The 15,249-nt window shown below is 37.6% G+C and overlaps 1 protein-coding gene across 7 annotated transcripts in view; it reads right to left on the bottom strand.

The window, feature by feature from the left end:
- Positions 1–15,249, bottom strand: part of FAM135A (family with sequence similarity 135 member A) — an 81,963-nt gene that overhangs the window by 30,774 nt on the left and 35,940 nt on the right. For 5 of the 7 annotated variants that reach the window (XM_052686258.1, XM_052686301.1, XM_052686283.1 and 2 more), the window contains 8 exons: positions 11,365–11,504; positions 11,179–11,249; positions 10,671–10,844; positions 7,596–7,722; positions 7,058–7,211; positions 5,465–5,542; positions 3,157–3,206; positions 1,191–1,346 (listed from right to left, as the gene is read on the bottom strand). In XM_052686258.1, coding sequence (XP_052542218.1) covers positions 1,191–1,346; positions 3,157–3,206; positions 5,465–5,542; positions 7,058–7,211; positions 7,596–7,722; positions 10,671–10,844; positions 11,179–11,249; positions 11,365–11,504 — 950 coding nt within the window. The remainder of the gene's footprint in view (positions 1–1,190; positions 1,347–3,156; positions 3,207–5,464; positions 5,543–7,057; positions 7,212–7,595; positions 7,723–10,670; positions 10,845–11,178; positions 11,250–11,364; positions 11,505–15,249) is intronic. The other 2 variants (XM_052686292.1, XM_052686308.1) reach the window with 2 other exon arrangements.

Below are 15,249 nucleotides of genomic sequence, written 5' to 3'. Positions count from 1 at the left end.
CTGAGGGTGGCCACTATCCCCTCATCAAGGTCACTGATGAAGATGTTGAACAAGACTGGACCCAGCACCAACTAGAGGAATACTGCTGGTTACAGGTCTCCAACCGGACTCTGCACTGCCAATGACAACCCTCTGTACTCTGGCAGTCAGCCAGTTCTCAACCCACCTCTCTGTCCACTCATCTATCCCACACTTCCTCAGCTTTGTTATAAGGATGTTGTGGGGGACAGTATCAAACACCTTGCTGAAATCAAGGCAGACTACATCCACTGCTCACCCCCCATCCACAGACAACATCATAGAAGGCCACCAGGCTGGTCAAGCACGACCTCCCCCTTGTGAACCCGTGCTGACTACTTCTGATAACCTCCTTTTCTTCCAGTTGTCTGGAGATGACATCCAGCACAAGCTGTTCCATCACCTTTTCAGGGACAGAGGTGAGGCTGACTGGCCTATAATTGCCTGGATCTTCCTTCTTGCCCTTTTTGAAGTCCACAGTGACATTGGCTAACCTCCAGTCTTCAGGCACATCCCCCATTCTTCAAGACCTCTCAAAGATGACAGAAAGCGGTTCAGCAGTCACCTCCACCAGCTCCCTCAGCATCTGTTGATGCATCCCATCGGGTCCCATGGATTTAGGCAACATTAGTGGTGCCTAGGCACTCTCGGTCCACTTCTTCCCTGACTAAAGGGAAGTCTTCCATTCCCCAGACCCTCTCACTAACCTCCAGGGTCTGGGATTCCTGAGGGAGAGCTCTTTCGCTGAAGACAGAAGCAAAGAAGGCATTCAGTATCTCTGCCTTCTCAGCATCCCCCGCTACCATAACACCCCCCTCACTTAGTAGGGGAGCCAAATTCTCCCTAGTCTTCCTTTTACTGTTAACATACTTAAAAAAATGCCTTTTTTGTTATCCTTTATCACCTTTGCTAGATTCAATTCCAGGCAGGCTTTAGCCTTCCTCCTTGCATCCCTGCAGGCCCTGACAACATTTCTATATTCTTCCCAAGTGGTCAGATTCTTTTTCCACATTTCACGGACCTTCTTCTTCCCTTTGAGCTTGTGCCTGAGCACCTTGCTCATCTACACAGGTCTCCTGCCACTCTTTCCTGATTTCTTGCTCAGAGAGGCGCACTGATCCTGAGCTTGGAAGAAGAGCTGTTGAAATGCTGACCAGCTCTCACATACTTACCCTTAATGTGTGATGTTCTTGTGCTAGTAATGCTGTGACCTCCTCTTGTAAGGTAATGACCTCCAGAAATTGTCCCCAGAGAGCCATCAGAAGTGAGCAAAGCTGAGCAAGATTCATATTTATAAGTTCTGCCAGTTCATCAGGATTTTCCATTTTCTGAAGGTTAGAAAAAAGATTTATGTTATTACTAGATCACGATTGACAGACAAAATTTATAAAAGGGTATTTCATCTTAGTAAGAATTTTAATTGAAATACAACTTCCAAATAAGAACTGTTTTGTCTAAGTATTAGAAATGACATAAGTCATGTTACAACACAAAGACGCTGTTTTAGGTTGCTTTAAATGTTATCCAGATGTTTTTTAGGATTAGGACTTCCGATGTTAAGCTGAAGCAATTATTCCATTAATAAAAACGAGTTGCAACTACTGTTTCTAACATTTTCTAACATACAAAAGTAGAGTGTGCTTGAAAGGAATAGGAGTCTGAATTAGAAAGCAGGAAATTGATATTTGACATATTAGTGCAAACTTGATGCAACCTTGAAGAATTAAATGAAGACATTTTCACTTTAGAATATTAACTACTTGTGATAATGTTTGTACGTCATCATATACCTATAGACACTTTAAGCATGCTCAGGAATCAATGTTCTGATATAGGCTTCCAAGAACCAGGCTGCACAAATTCAGCTCAAAGCAAGCTTTTCTTTCTTAAAAATGTACTACTCAAAAATTCTTAAAAATCTACTACTCAAACTGTAATCCCAGCATACAGCTCCATACCAGTCAAGTGTAAATTTTAAGGCTTCTGTCCCCTACCATTTTAGGAAAACGTTTTTCAGAAACTCGTTGGAGACACATAAGGCATTGAGGCAAAGTGTTAAAAAGTACAGAGAGTAAAGACTCAAACTTCAGCACTATTAAAGAGGAAGCAGAAAAGAGGATTATGAATACTGAAACAACAACTTAGTAGGCAAGATTAGAAAGAAGAGGAAGAACTTTTAAAGAGAACTGCATAAAAGAACGGAAAGGAGAAAAAGGAAAAACTATAAACATAGTTTAGCAAGCTAAGGGAAAAACTAATGAAAAGATAATCTTAACTACTGGAAGAATTCACAGAAGCTGAGTAAGTGTAAAACAAACAAACAAAAAAAAACCACCAGAAAAAGCTCAGCAAAAAACCTCATAACTTTCTAGTTTATGAAGTGAGATTACCAGCTGCTCAGGGAGAGCTAACTGTATTGGCTTTGTCTCCAGTACAAGTGACCCTTTTTCAACAGCAGTATTACATTCCTTGCAATTGTACTACTAGTATAGAAATGAAAAGTAACTCTGCTACAAAAGCTGCATAGTTGGCCCACTAAGCAACAAAGAATGGAAAATCTTAAAAAATGTTCTCAACCTTCCGCTTTAAACTCATCTGTGATGAGGAGATCAGCTGTTCAGCTGAGGATAATTCTGACTGGTGCGCATGAAAGAGTTGAGGAGGCCAATCTAATCTAAGAATCATCTAAGTGGACAGTATTTCCTTGAGAATATATGGAAGAGAGGAGACAGCATCAGTACAACACCTTGCAGAAGTGGGGAGGAGCTGGAGAACCTGCTTTTGTACAAGTTTCTACTACTCAAACTTAGAAGTTTTGTTATTTGACAAGTTCAAAAATAAAAGATTCAACTAATGAATGCAGAAAATTCAAAATGTGATTTTAATGCAAGCAGCCCATCTTTCTATAATCCTCAGTTTCATAATCTACAAAAGCTACATGACCACCAGATCAGTAGGGAAGTTTGTGTATCAGCTGAGAATTTCTCTGTGAAAGAAGAACAGCTGAAAGAAACACTGGCAAAAAAAACCATACAGGCAGTATTATACAGGAAAGTATTTTATTCCTAAGTAGCACATGAAATTATCATACTCTTACTTAACAGTTACTTCACTTATTTAATAAATGAAAAGTATTACCTTTACTTCTTCACACAGTTCTGAAAGACGAACTTCTACATCGATGTTTTCTGGAAAGATGAGAGTATATATTTATGAGAAACACCTTCCAAGTTGCAGAGCAAAGACAATTATCTCACAATCAAAACCATTAAAAAGAAAAGAGGCTATCAAATAAAACTTCATACCATTTTAATTTCTACAATGAGCTTCAAATTAATATATTATAAACTCTTACTAAAATGATTTCATACTAATTACTGATATTGAGGACAGAACGTGATTAATAAAAAATGGTTTGCAACTATGTATTGTGAACATTTCTCATGAGACCTTGGCAAGGATACCAGTTTTTCATTCCAAGCTGCTCTTGCAAACTATGAACTTAGATTACATAGTTTGCATATCACCCTCTTAGCACTGCTCAGCTATTCAGCAGCAATGTCATCATTCATAACTGAGGTAACACAACTGATTTTCCACCTCAGATTTTCCAAGCATTCTTTACTTTAGCACCATTTTTTCTATGGGCATATTATTTACTCGATTTGTGAGCCACATGGATAAAAACAGATGCTTTGGTTGTCTGAGGATTTACAGCTTTGTCAAATAATTTAATTTTTTTTTCTCTAAATAGCTCGATGGTAAGAGAAACATAGTCTTGCATAGTATGGCAGCTTAAACTCGCTCAGAACCTCAAGTGACTTATAAATAAGGAATACAGATGTAGTCCTTTATGTATGATATCCTTTCTTATTAATAGTTCCAATTCTAGTCAACGAAATCCAATCGATTAAATAATAAATTTGTACAATGATTAGATTTCTTTCTACATGTGAGGTGCCAGTAACAAGGGAAGGATTTATAAACCTTGTATTACTTGTAACAAATATTTAATTTCCATAAAAACAGTATTAAGGAAAAATCACTATTTTATTTTAGAATATACACCAACAAAACACTCTTGCAAACTCACATTAATGAACCTAGGATATGGATAGTGAAATAAATTTACCAACAGCAATATTGTGTTGACTCATCTTCAGCTGACACCTTCTAGATTTTAAGTATTTATTGACTTTCACATCGTTGCTACACATTATACATACTTAGGTTTAAACACAATGACAAATTAATTCAAGAAACTCCAAGGTCTGAGAAAATATGCATCTTTCAGAAATGCAGGAAGTTCTCAGAAGCAAGTTTAGAAATAGTTTGGAAAGAAACTACTTATACCTATTAACTAGAGACCACTTGATAATTATTCTGAAAATATCTGAAAACAGTTTATATACCATTCGTATATTTATTTTGGGGTGTTTGTGGCCACATAAGTTTTGTCACTAATGGAAAAAGAGATCTGATTCACTATGAAACACAACACTGAATATTCACCCTGTTTGTCACACTGAGATTGAGGACAGGTTTGAAACATTTAAAACTAATGTTTTACTAATCATTCCAATTCTAGTCAATCAAATCTAATCAATTAAATAATAATTTCGTACAGTGATTTGATTTCTTTCTACATCTGAGCTACCGGTACCAAAGGAAACAAAAAAAGCACTGACAAAATGAAATTAACATTTGATTGCAGTGTTGTTTATCCAGTATATACCTGATGAAATCTTGCTGGCTCAGCTGAAAATGTTTTGTTTTGTTCCTTTTTGTAAACAAAACCAAAATACAGTTATACATGATTAACGCCAATGTCCGCCAGACTCAACTGCTACTTTTTTCTTTCCCCATTGCAAAGTGCCTTGCACTTAAACAGCATGGTTTGCATAACATCAAACCAGCACTGACACTCTCCAAAGGTGGGTTGTCCATTGAGATGTGGACAAATGCACCCTAACCTTTGAGAATGTCTTGTGTAGGGTTTAGAAGAATCAAATCTCAAGAAGCCAGAAGCAATTTGAACGTATCTCAGGAAGAAGCGCTGTTAGCTTCTAATTATTTAAAAATTTAAAAATTCTAATTATTTAAAAACCAAAATCAAACAAACAAAACCAACAAAACCCTGAGTCCGTAGTGATTTAAATAAAACTATCATTTTTTGCTGTTTTATTTAAGTTTATGACAACTGTCTGAACTCTTCAATTACTTTTTAAAATTAAAAACAGAATAACACTAAACCAAATAAATGAAAGATTTTACTTTCTATACTCAATCTAGAAATTAGTTGTTCAATTCTACAGACTTCTCTGGAGTTTAACGTACTCTTATTATGGCTGAATAGTGAAACAGTGTTCCTGTTTAGAGAAGAATATAGTATTTGATGTTATTAATAAAAATCTGAGGGATTAAATCACCTGCTTTGAAAACATACCTAGGTAGGCGTCTCTCTGGGTTCGTGGAAACTTTCTTCTGAGAAGGCGTTCATAAAGGACCTGCATGCTGGCCTTGGCTAGTTTAGGGATTGCACACACATGACTAGTTACTACACTCCTTCTTTCATCTGTGATTTATTATTTGCCTTAAAGTTAGCAGAAAAGCTTATGGCTAGCCTAGCAATTAGTGCAGTTAGAGAAATACATGAAAGCATATAATTTTGGTGTAGTTTATAGATTAGATATCACTCATGATAGACATTACACTCTTTTATTTCCTGAAACCGATAATATGTAAAAGCTCAATTACAGTAACTGAGTTCAAGATGATCGTGCATGCTTCTGCAAAATCACTGTTTTCCTTAAATGGTATGGCAGAGCAACAGCAAAGCAAGCAGACAAAACAGAATTAAGGAGGTTATAATTTAATTTAAAACAAAAAATAGACAATTTGAGATTTAAACAGGGCAAGAGATTGTCTTCCATCTCATATATAAAATCACCAAAAGGCAGTTCATTTACTTCAAAAATTGAAAGAAGTGATGATTTTGTACTTCAAGTCCAGAGAGCTTCAATTATTTTGTAGAAGATATAATAGAAACGTGGCTTTCTTTTCCTTTCTTTTGTTATTTTATTTTTATTTGTAACTGTTGATGAGTTTAGAGAAATTAGCATTAATGATAAGCACTGGTTATTTTGCATGAGCAAAGGGCGAGTAATAACAGCACAATTAGTATCCATAGTATTAGTTCTTTTTGTTACATCGATATTCCCAATCAATGTATATATAAAATAACTGGAATAAATGAAGAAAAAAATTCAGAAATAAGAAAATAATTATGGCAGAAACTTTAAAAAAAAAAACCAAAACAACACAACAAAACAAACAGCACAGGAAACAAACCATCAGCAGAATCAGTTCAGTGCATATTATAAATGTAAATACTGTTTTTCTCTTAATGTATTTATTTAGAATATTTCTTTTCAAGGTTGCATTTCCCTAAGCCAAGTTACCCACAGAAATGAATAAAGGTCTGAGCCAAGTGCTGCTAAAGCTTATGTGAATCTTTGTTGTGACTACAGTGAGGAGCAAAAGATACCTCCTGACAATGCAATTCAGTTGCCAGCTTCTTTCTATCACATCTATTTTGTGAGTGTTTTAGGGGAATTTAAGGTCCTCCCTGAATCATTTAAATATCGACACGCAGTCTAAGCCTATTCTTACAGTAACAATAATGCCAACAGATTCTACTTGGCAAAAAGTGCATTTTGTTCTTACAAGTTAGACTAAGAGTTGAGTCATTCATTTAATAGGGCGTTCCCCTCCATATCAAGATTAAGATAACCAACACAGAACTACTCTATGTAGTGTTTTTGCTTTTATAAAGAAAAAGCTTCAGTTTGTGGTATTTTTCTATGCATAAACTTGTAATGCATTTGTCTCTGTTCTCTTTAATTATTAAATTCCAGCTGAGTTTGAGCAGAAGGATTTTAGATATATAAGACTTATGAGAATAATGCAAATTCAGTCAAGAAGAGGAGATAATTTCAGGAAAAAGCAAAAGCTGTATGTTTTATTAAATTCAACATACCCAGTTCAATTCGGTGAGAAGACGGGAGCTCCTTTGTTATCATAAGGAAATAGCTATGTAAGCCTTTGAAAGCAAGCAGCAAACTGGCACAAAGTGTATAGTGGAAATTATAGGCATGGCTGAGGAAAGACTCTGAAACAACAAAACTGCAACCCTAAAAAAAGAAAAAAAAGAGGAAAAAGATTTAGGTGTACTCATTTGATACAAGGAATGAAGCGTTAATAGAATAAGAAGACGTGCAAATTGCCTCTTTTCATGAACCTCATTCAGCTTTTTGCAATTCTCAGTGGTTTGCAGTATCTTAAAAATGGAGGCTAAACACTAAATATTGTAAGCTTTCCATCTGCATAATCTTGAAATATGTAACAGCCTTCTGCAAAATTTTTCTATTTTCCCATATTATGTGACACAACAAAATAAGTCTTAACAAAGTTCATTCTTTATCAAGTAATATTTCTGCAGAAGATAAGACTTATTGAGATAAAATTCACATCACCCTACAAAATACAAATAAAACGTTCAGTTGAGATATTCTTACATCAGCTGATAACTGCTTTGTGTAGTTATTGCCAAAGACCACACTTTCCAGAGAAGGAATCACAGAATCCCTATTTTGTGCAGGTGCATTCCTGTTTAACCACGTATTCTTCACTGGGCGAGGAAAACTGCAAGAAGCACAAATGAGCTGGTAAGTCCAACAAGTTACGTGTCACAAATTTAGCACAGTTTTTTTTTGCTTTTGTTTTGTTTTGCTTTTTAAGCTGTTTCTCAGTAATATCTTGGATGCCTTTAGCATGGTGGGCTGCCCTCTTAGAACTCCTCATGCAGGGACTGCCCGGAAGCCTCAGTTAGTCTACAAGTGCTACATCAGGGGAGCAGTTCTCTTCCAAGAGTGTCTCCGGCTTACTGGAGCAATTTAAGAAATTACTGCCCTGAACTTTTCTGCTGTTGACTATGTAAGATCTTTCTTATACTTTCCAATGCAACTAATTCAAACACGTTCCTGAAAGTTTAAGCCATACAGATCCATTTTGATCTGTGACAGGTGAGAAGCATTCATTTTCTGGCATCTTTGATGGGGGGGGACTCTTCTTCCTACAAGTGAAGCAGTAGCAAACAGTTGGAAAGCTGTCACACAAACCGCCATTGCTTTTTTGTCACAAAAGCCTGACCTCTGCTACTGAAGAGGAAAGCCTATCAAGGACTGCTGGGAGAACAGAGCATCCTATAACAGCAGCTTTGTGAGGACAGAGCTGGGGAAAAAGCAGTGAAATAGGAATGAATGCAAAAAGTAGGAGCTTTTAGAGAGTGGGCAAGAACAATCAGTGACAAGTTGATTAAAAAAACTAGACTGCACAGGGACCAAGGCTGTAACCAAGTAGAATCACCTCCTCTCTCTTGTGTAAAATATTAACACCAAGTGTTCATTAGAGAAGGAGGTCCTAGATGCTAGTCTGAAAAGGAAAACACCCAGAAAGTGACCGCCTAGCAAACTTTCATCTACAAGAGTACAAAGGAAGGAGGAAAGAAAGAAGTCTGCTACCATAGGATGGCTTGGGTTGGAAGGGACCCTAAGGATAATAAAGTACCAACACCCTGCAACAGGCAGGGCCACCAACCTCCAGATCAGGTGCTAGACCAGGCTGCCCAGGGCCCCATCCAACCTGCTCTTGAACACCTCCTGGGATGGAACATCTATAACCCCTCTAAGCAGCCTGTTCCAGCACCTCACCACTCCCTCTGTAAGGAAATTCCCCAACATACAATCCAAACCTTCCCTCCTTGAGCTTAAAACCATTCCCCCTTGTCCTGTCACTGTCTACCCTAGCAAAAAATTGATTCCCCTCCTGTTTATAATCCACTTTTAAATACTGGAAAGCTGCAATGAGGTCTCCTCACAGCCTTCTCTTCTCCAGGCTGAACAAGCCCAACGCCCTCAGCCTAACTTGTAAGGGAGGTACTCCAATCCTCTGATCATTTTCTGTTCATGTTCTTCTACATGCTCAGGTTTTTCAGAAAGCCAGAGATACCAGCCAGACAAGGAAATGGCAACTACAAAGTATTTGCTAAATATTACAATATAGCGTAGCCCAGTTCAAAAAAAACACTGTGCATTTGAAAGTTCTTTCTCCTCCCTGCCCAAAATCGATGAAAAGCCCAGCTTGGATCCTTAAAATAATTTCAACACCAGTAGCATCCTACTTTAAAGATAACTGAAGCAGCAATGAAGTTGTTTTGTTTTAGCATCTCCTCCCACATGCTTAGGAAGCTAGAAACTGAAGAAACACTTATACAAGAATATACAAATTTTCTGCAACCTTTTAAAAAGTCAGAAGGGACAAATGCATTTCTGACTGAAAATCAGTAACAAAGCCTGTTTTTTCATTTTCTCTCAATAAACTGAAGTCTGACCCTATAGCTAAGGGATGAACACAGGTGAAACAATTGAATTTCACTTATGTTGTATTTTAACAACTGACATTTCATATAAATGGTGCTACTTTAAGTGTGACATCTTATTATGTGAGATCCTCAAAATAGTAGTAAGCTCAGATATTCCCACTCCTCACTAACTGCTCCTCCCTTAAACAATGCAGACACTCTGAAGTGTCCATTCAGAGACATGAGAGTTCAGTTCATTCAGTTAGACAGTCTTGCCTCAAACTCATCACCAAAGCCATTCAACTTGGAGGGAAGAAAAAAGAAAAAAAAGAAATTACTTGAATTCTCTGAACTAGTACAGTCCTAGAATGACATTGTAACGTACGTGAATACATGTATTTGCCAGGAGGTGAAGCCAGGTGCAAGCAGTGAAAATTCCTTATGCTAAAGGCTTTAGTATTCATATCTCCATCTGATTTTGAATATGAAAAATCCTAAAGCATTTCAAGTCTTCAATACCTTGAAAGAAGGCAATGACAGGTACGCTAAAGATAAAGCTTCGTCTGTGTGGCTGGCAGTATAGCCCTTTACTCATGCTTATTTTTGAGACAGAGAAGCAAAAAGATTGCAATGGATGATACGAGCTAATGAAAGAAAAAGGCTTCAGTGGAAGTTAGGTAAAAGCTTATTTAAAGAAAAAATGAAAACCCTAGTTTTTACTTACTTTAGAAAAGGTAAATGCATCACTTGCAGACATCACTGCCATTACAGTAGTAATTGAAAACAGAGAATACAGTCAGCAAGAGATGCTCTATTTCTATTACACTCGATGATCGTTGTGGGTACCTTAAAACTCAGGATATTCTATTAACAGCATCCACTTCAGTCACTAACTAGAGTCAGCAGATGATCTTACAGATGAAGAACATGAATAAATGTTTACACCTATAAATATACATCCATCCATACAGATATTTATACCTACCTTCTCTGTTCTCCACTTGTATTATCTCTCTACTACGTTACATACGCTTATTTCCAACAAAAACAAATTCAAAATTTGTTCCAGATAACTTAAAAGACGTTTCTCCACACTCTGGACCTTGGATACTGGAATCATAAAGAAAACCCCACTGCATTGAGACTTAACTCCTTCCTAAGTATACTGTGTTGACAGCATTTCCATTTGGGCACCCGATACTTCATTTACATTTTATGAACAAGAGATTACCTTATCAAGGGCTGATGCAGAGCAACCAGAGAAGCGTGGACTATAACCGATATGACAGAAAGGTGAAAGTAATCAAACATAACATTGACGTAATGATGAAGGCCCCGGTGTAAGTTAAAGTGCAACTTTAAAGTTCGGCTACTAATTGGCTGTAGTGTGCTCAGGTCATCTGGTCTAAGAGTAAAAAAAAAACAAACAAAAAAACCACATACAATTACAGTGACTGTATTTAAAGGGTAATGTGCAAGCAAGTTATTAACAATCAGTACAGATAACAATTTAGCACTGGTGTATATTTTAGTGCAATAGCACCTTCCCAAGGGAAAAACAGTATCAAAATGAATCAAGCTGGTTATGAAACCTTAACAGGCCTCAGTGTTGGATTTATCTTGTAATCTCATATATGCCTAATAGGAACACAGTACATCTATATATAACACAGTTTTAATTAGTTTAAAAAGTTAACATATGCTGTTGCTGTAATAAAATCTTCCAAATTTAAACTTACGAATAGTCTGTATCCGTGAAGTGTAGGTCTAACGTTAGCAGAAAATTCATTTCATTAAGAGACTCCTCAATCTAAAAAGAAATTGTGAAAGCATGAAATTTTTCAGGTCCCTTATTTATATTAATTCAAACTGCACATAACAAGGAGTTAAGCATCTGAATACAGTTAAGATGACTGGCAGATTACCTTCCTCTCATCTAACAGCATTTTTATTTTGAAAATCATCACATCGTTCACAGAAACTTCCTCATTTTTGTAGAGAATCTGAAATGTTTTACTGTAAACTATATTGTCATGGATTGAAGCAGGAAAGGCAAGATCTGCACCTGGAAAGAGAAACAAGTATTAATGTAATAGTTCTAGCATCTGGAAACTCCAGAGCAGTTAATAAAGTATCCTAACATTCCTATCATTTCCATGACCACATTTATAAACATTACACCAACAAAAGCCGCAGTTTCCATTTTAGTCAGCAGCTAATGGAGTTTGAAGGAATGTTCTTTGTTTCTAAAAAATACTTTATCAAATATATTTGAACGTAATTCACTTTTAATACAATTTCTAAATCGAAGAATCTATAGTAAGACATTCGAGGCATCAAAAATTCTAACATTATTTCATTAATCATTCCTTTTGCTTGGCAATGTTTAACCATACTGAGATCTCAGAATTAACTACGAATGAGGCGAAGATGTTAAATGACACGTACCACCACTCCACTGAATTAATCAAGAACAGAGGTGGTTCCTCCTTTCCTTCCAGACTTTTGCATACTACTCTGGCCAGACCAGTTCAAAGTCTATCACCCGAATCTGACATTTCTTGATCAGTATGACGCTTCTGCTTTCAGCTCAGAAGCTGCTCATCAAAAAGAGTTCAGAAAAATGTGATAAATGGCTGGGGAATCCTTTTCCAATAAAGGTCAAAAGAATTTTGGAAGAAAAGAGAAAGGGAATCGTTCTTAAAAGTTCCCAAGGAAGTATTCGGCAATTATTAGTAGCAAGGGATTATCACACAGGAAATACGATAACAGCCACAATCCTGTGAAACAATGCATAGAAGAAAGTGGAACTTGGAATAACTGAGGCAACAGAAAGGACAACAGTTTCTTATCAGTCCTCAACAAACAGCCTCAATCACATTAACCTCTTCCACAACACAAAGCCTTAGAGGTTGTATAAATGGGAGTGTGAAACTTTGATTAAAAAAAAAAAAATCTTTTTTTTTTTTTTTAAATCATTTAGGAATACACAAAAGACAAAGAAAACTGAATAAATACTTCCTGCTTTACAGCTCTGGAGCCCACAGACCATTGATAGAAAATCACTGCATAAGTCTGTGTATGGCAAATATTTGCACTCTGTCACCTTTGTAACATTTTAGCTTAACCTTCCATCAGAAACTGGAAACCTGTAAAAATACATTTTTCTTTGCTGAAGTGCTTTCATATGCATCATCAGTTTAGGTCTTCTGGACAAAATAAAAAGGATAAATCATTAAAAGGTAATTCCCCTACGCAAGGCCACGTTCACCTTGTATCAATCCATGTCATATGCTAGAGGTGAAGGGCAGCGAGGGGATGGTTTCATGTTACACATAATCTGACAGAGTTGTACACCATCAGCAAAAGGGATTCTGCTGCTGCAGTCTGATATAAAAGCAGTAATGGAGACACACGGCCAAGGTCCTGCTTCCTCTGCACCACCAGCGCCTTGAGTTATAGCCCTTGGTTCCACTGACCTGAGCATAACATGAAACTGCATCCTCGGAAGTGAGAGAGGAGAGGAAAGGAAGAACTAGTGCCAGGAACAGGCAGAGCCACATCTACTTGGGGTCAAGGTCTCACAATATGAAATCAACAAGGTAGAACTATTATTTTTTTTTTAAATTAGTAAGTCCACACTGCACAGTCTGGACTAGGCTATTACTAGGATTCTATCCGCACAAAAAGCCTCCTCTGCCACAAAGAAAAAACAATGGGGAATGAATGGGTGGATAGTGATAGGACAAGGGGAAACGGTTATAAACTAAGACAGGGAAGATTCAGGCTAGATATGAGGAGGAAGTTTTTCACACAGAGGGTGGTGACGCACTGGAACAGGTTGCCCAAGGAGGCTGTGGATGCCCCATCCCTGGAGGCATTCAAGGCCAGGCTGGATGTGGCTCTGGGCAGCCTAGTTTAGTGGCTGGCAACCCTGCACACAGCAGGGGGCTTGAAACTACATGATCATTGTAGCTGTTTTCAACCCAGGCCATTTTACAGTTCTATGAGTCCACTACATTAATTAATTTTTTGCACAGTGAACATTTCTACTTCATTCCTAAAGTGTTTTTTTTTTCTCCTGAAAACTACTGTTGAGTTTCTTACAAAAGAAATTCAGAAGAGCCTTAAAACTGATACAACAAAGTACAATTACCAATGTTTTTCTTTAACTTCTTCAATTGTGACTACATCACCTTTCAAGTTACAAGAATGCTAGGAGACCTTTGCAAGGTTGGAGCTAAAGCAAACGTCTTGCCATGTCACCACTAACTCACTAGGTCCTGAGTATTACAAGTGAACTACTAAAGGACACAGGAAATAAAAATGGAAGAACCATGGATTTATAAATCTCATGATCTCATGAAAAGGAGGGAAGGGCTGGGTAAGGGATAAGAAGAAGAGCAGAGGAAGAAGCTAATTTAGACTGAGGTTAGATATAAGGGAAAAGTCCATTGCAGTGAGGGTGAGGCTCTGGAACAGGTAGCCTAAAGATGTGGTGGATGCCCTGCGCTTGGAGACTTTCAAAGCCACACTGGATCAGGCTATGGGCAACCTGATCTAGCTGCGATGTCCTTGTTCATTGCAGGGGAGTTGGACTAGATGACCTTTAAAGGTCCCTTCCAACTCTGAGGATTCTATTCTAAGCAATAGGAAGAAGGGAAAAACCGAACATGTATAGTGAACCTGTGGAAACAGAAGGAAGATCTGGATCAGACAGCCTGCAGGAGAGCGGAAAACACACAGCTATGGTAGGGAAATGGCTGTTGACTTGCAAGGAGGCTACAGAGAGCTAGAAGTTACTAGGTGAGGTGATTTGGAATAAAGCGGGAAAACCATGACTTTGTTGAGGAGAATGAGATTTAGAAGAGAGATAAGTATTAGGAAAACAGAACAACAAAAACATCTGGTCGACACCACGTGTCCTTCTCAAGGAGAGCTGTGGGCTCCTGTACAGCCTTCTCTATGGCCAACAAACAACAGACACCTACGGTCAGTGGGTCAAACTTCTTATGCTGTTCTGCAGACAGCATAATAGCAGCTATTTTCTAAAATCATGACAGTCTCACTCACTGGTATCAGCTACTCACCAACCTTCCGTAGCAGAGCTGTGAGCAAAATCTACAGTTCTGCTAAATTCAGCAAGCAACCAAAACAAATAGAAAGCAGAGGTCCTCAGCAAAATAAAACGCAGTCAAATCCACAAGAAGGACAAATGAGTATGTCAACGGCATTTTTACCACAAAAAGAAAAAAAAAAACAACCAAAAAGCAAAGCTGTAGCATGATATGCATTTAACTAGCCAAAAAAAGAGCAGCTCTACTCAACCTTTCATTGACTAAAGTGGAGGAGAAGGATATAAACTGCAGTGGCACAACCATTACAGACAACAATCTGATATGCCAAACTGAGAGGACCCCAGTTTGGGGGGTTAGAGGGTATTATTTTTTGTGAAATAGCTGCTTATCTGAATGAGTTCCCCACTTGGCTTCCCAAGTCAAACAAGACATTTGTGTTAGTACTGCACACAGAGCAATATAAAGGTAAAGAGTAGCAGGCAGGCAGAATCAAGGGCTGATGTGTTTTGACAGCACTGCTGATCTTAACTCACATCAAATTGCAGCCTTTACGTTTATGCCTAGTAATGAGAGACAAAAGCGCTAACACATGTCACCAAATTTATTAACAAGATTGCAGCTTTCCAAAAATTAACTGGAGACTGTTCTAAAATATACCACAAAATGAAAGAAACACTCTTGAAGCAACATTAAGCATATCATTAAGTTAAATGATTAAAAAAAAATCCTTTT

Source organism: Tympanuchus pallidicinctus, unplaced genomic scaffold, assembly GCF_026119805.1.
Source record: "Tympanuchus pallidicinctus isolate F22 unplaced genomic scaffold, pur_lepc_1.0 scaffold1, whole genome shotgun sequence".
NCBI lineage: Eukaryota > Metazoa > Chordata > Aves > Galliformes > Phasianidae > Tympanuchus > Tympanuchus pallidicinctus.
The sequence above is the reverse complement of the archived record's forward strand: the minus strand, read 5'-3'. Positions and strand labels throughout refer to the sequence as shown.